At 38.3% G+C, this 1385-nt stretch overlaps 1 protein-coding gene across 2 annotated transcripts; it reads right to left on the minus strand.

Annotated features, from left to right (window-relative positions):
* On the minus strand, positions 1 to 1385 carry LOC126585258 (uncharacterized). Of its 2 annotated transcripts, none has more exons than XM_050249663.1 (4): positions 1126 to 1385; positions 920 to 1031; positions 478 to 585; positions 1 to 297 (listed from the first exon to the last, which is right to left on the minus strand). In XM_050249663.1, exons 1-4 carry the CDS (start codon positions 1209 to 1211, stop codon positions 196 to 198), a joined length of 408 nt encoding a protein of 135 aa, XP_050105620.1. In that variant the 5' UTR covers positions 1212 to 1385; the 3' UTR covers positions 1 to 195. The 2 variants fall into 2 exon arrangements, with proteins under 2 accessions (XP_050105620.1, XP_050105621.1); XM_050249664.1 differs by having other exon boundaries at positions 920 to 1025; positions 1126 to 1381.

Raw genomic sequence — 1385 nt, forward strand, 5'->3', positions numbered from 1 at the left:
TAGACGAAATGGTTAATATTTCATAGATTGAAGGTACAAAATCAATAATTAGATACACGTGCTACAACATAACGGATTGGCTACACGAGAAGATATACATACTCGTGATGTTAAACAAGTAGCCATGCAAAACAAGTTCAATTGTGACCTGTTCTTGCAGTAGGTATTCTTCAAAACTTTGGATGTCCAATTATATCAGAGTTTGGAAAGCAGTAAAGCCAGCTGCTCATCAGAGACCTTAACTTCAATGCATGCTCCCAATGATGCAGCAAGTCTTGCAGCTAACTGATGCTTACACTGGACAACAAGAAGCATAACAAAAATAAGAACACTTTCGTACTTTTTTCGTTTTTTTAGTTTCAGAGGAACTTTAGAAGGGATGAGCAAGTTCGGATCCCCCTCCCCATAGTTTAGATTAATTAGAACAACGCTCGAATCGATAAAAAATTGGATGAGCAAGAGAGGAATCTCACTCACACAAAGCTGCTCTCCTCTGTTCACAATGTCATAGAAGAATGAATAACAAGCACAATACTGCTCAGCAAAACACAAGTACTCCTCCTTCCTCTGCGATTCTCCGACGACCTAACCACACAACGTAAATTGAGAATTGGGATTTCATTTTTCACTTCACATCAAATAAATTTACAATCATTTAGCCAAAATGAACATGATTCATATCCCAGATTTGATTTCCATGAATGACAAAGTTTCTTAATCTTTTTGGCTTAAACAAGAACATAAAACAAATAATTTTCTGCCCAAATTCAAGCAGTGTTCATCCAAATTCCAAATTTTCAGATAAAATTTAGCCCAAATTTCAACAAATTTCATCCGAAATTGTGTCCAAGCTACTAAATCCAGTTGAAAACAAGTATACAAAACAAACCAGAATTTGATTTGATAAAAAATTTCCAACCTGAAAGATGGAACGACCACTGGGCTCACCCAAAACCCTCTTCACACCTCTCTGATCCACTATCCTTGTTGCTCTCTCCAAGTTCTTCCCAAACAAGAAATGCAGGCTGAAACTTTCCCAGCAACCAAACACTCAATAACACAATTGGAACAATTAATTCAAACGAAATTAAAAGGAAATTTGAAATGGGATGAGTGGAGACTAACACGGAGAGCTGATCGTCGGTGACTGAACGAGTTGACTCAATCGCCTTCCACACTGCCTCTGCAACCAAGCTACTTGAATTGCTCATCTCTCACCTTTTCACTCTCTACAAAAAAGGGGTTTGATGGTAGAGTTGCTTGAGGAAGGTCAAGAAGTAGGGTTTGTAGTACCTGAATCTGACTGGGTTCCCTAGAGAATGTATGACTACTGGCATTCTGTGGGGATGAAGCATCCTTTCCACACCAATGAACATTTTCCACTA

The sequence above is a fragment of the Malus sylvestris genome, chromosome 10 (genome assembly GCF_916048215.2).
Source record: "Malus sylvestris chromosome 10, drMalSylv7.2, whole genome shotgun sequence".
Taxonomy (NCBI): domain Eukaryota; kingdom Viridiplantae; phylum Streptophyta; class Magnoliopsida; order Rosales; family Rosaceae; genus Malus; species Malus sylvestris.

Coding starts and splice junctions, on each gene's coding strand:
- LOC126585258 (XM_050249663.1), bottom strand. CDS start 1,211: ATGAGCAATTCAAGTAGCTTGGTTGCAGAGGCAGTGTGGAAGGCGATT. Junction 1,032..1,125: donor ACCGACGATCAGCTCTCCGT/GTTAGTCTCCAC, acceptor TTGCTGGGAAAG/TTTCAGCCTGCATTTCTTGT. Junction 586..919: donor GTGGTCGTTCCATCTTTCAG/GTTGGAAATTTT, acceptor TTGTGTGGTTAG/GTCGTCGGAGAATCGCAGAG.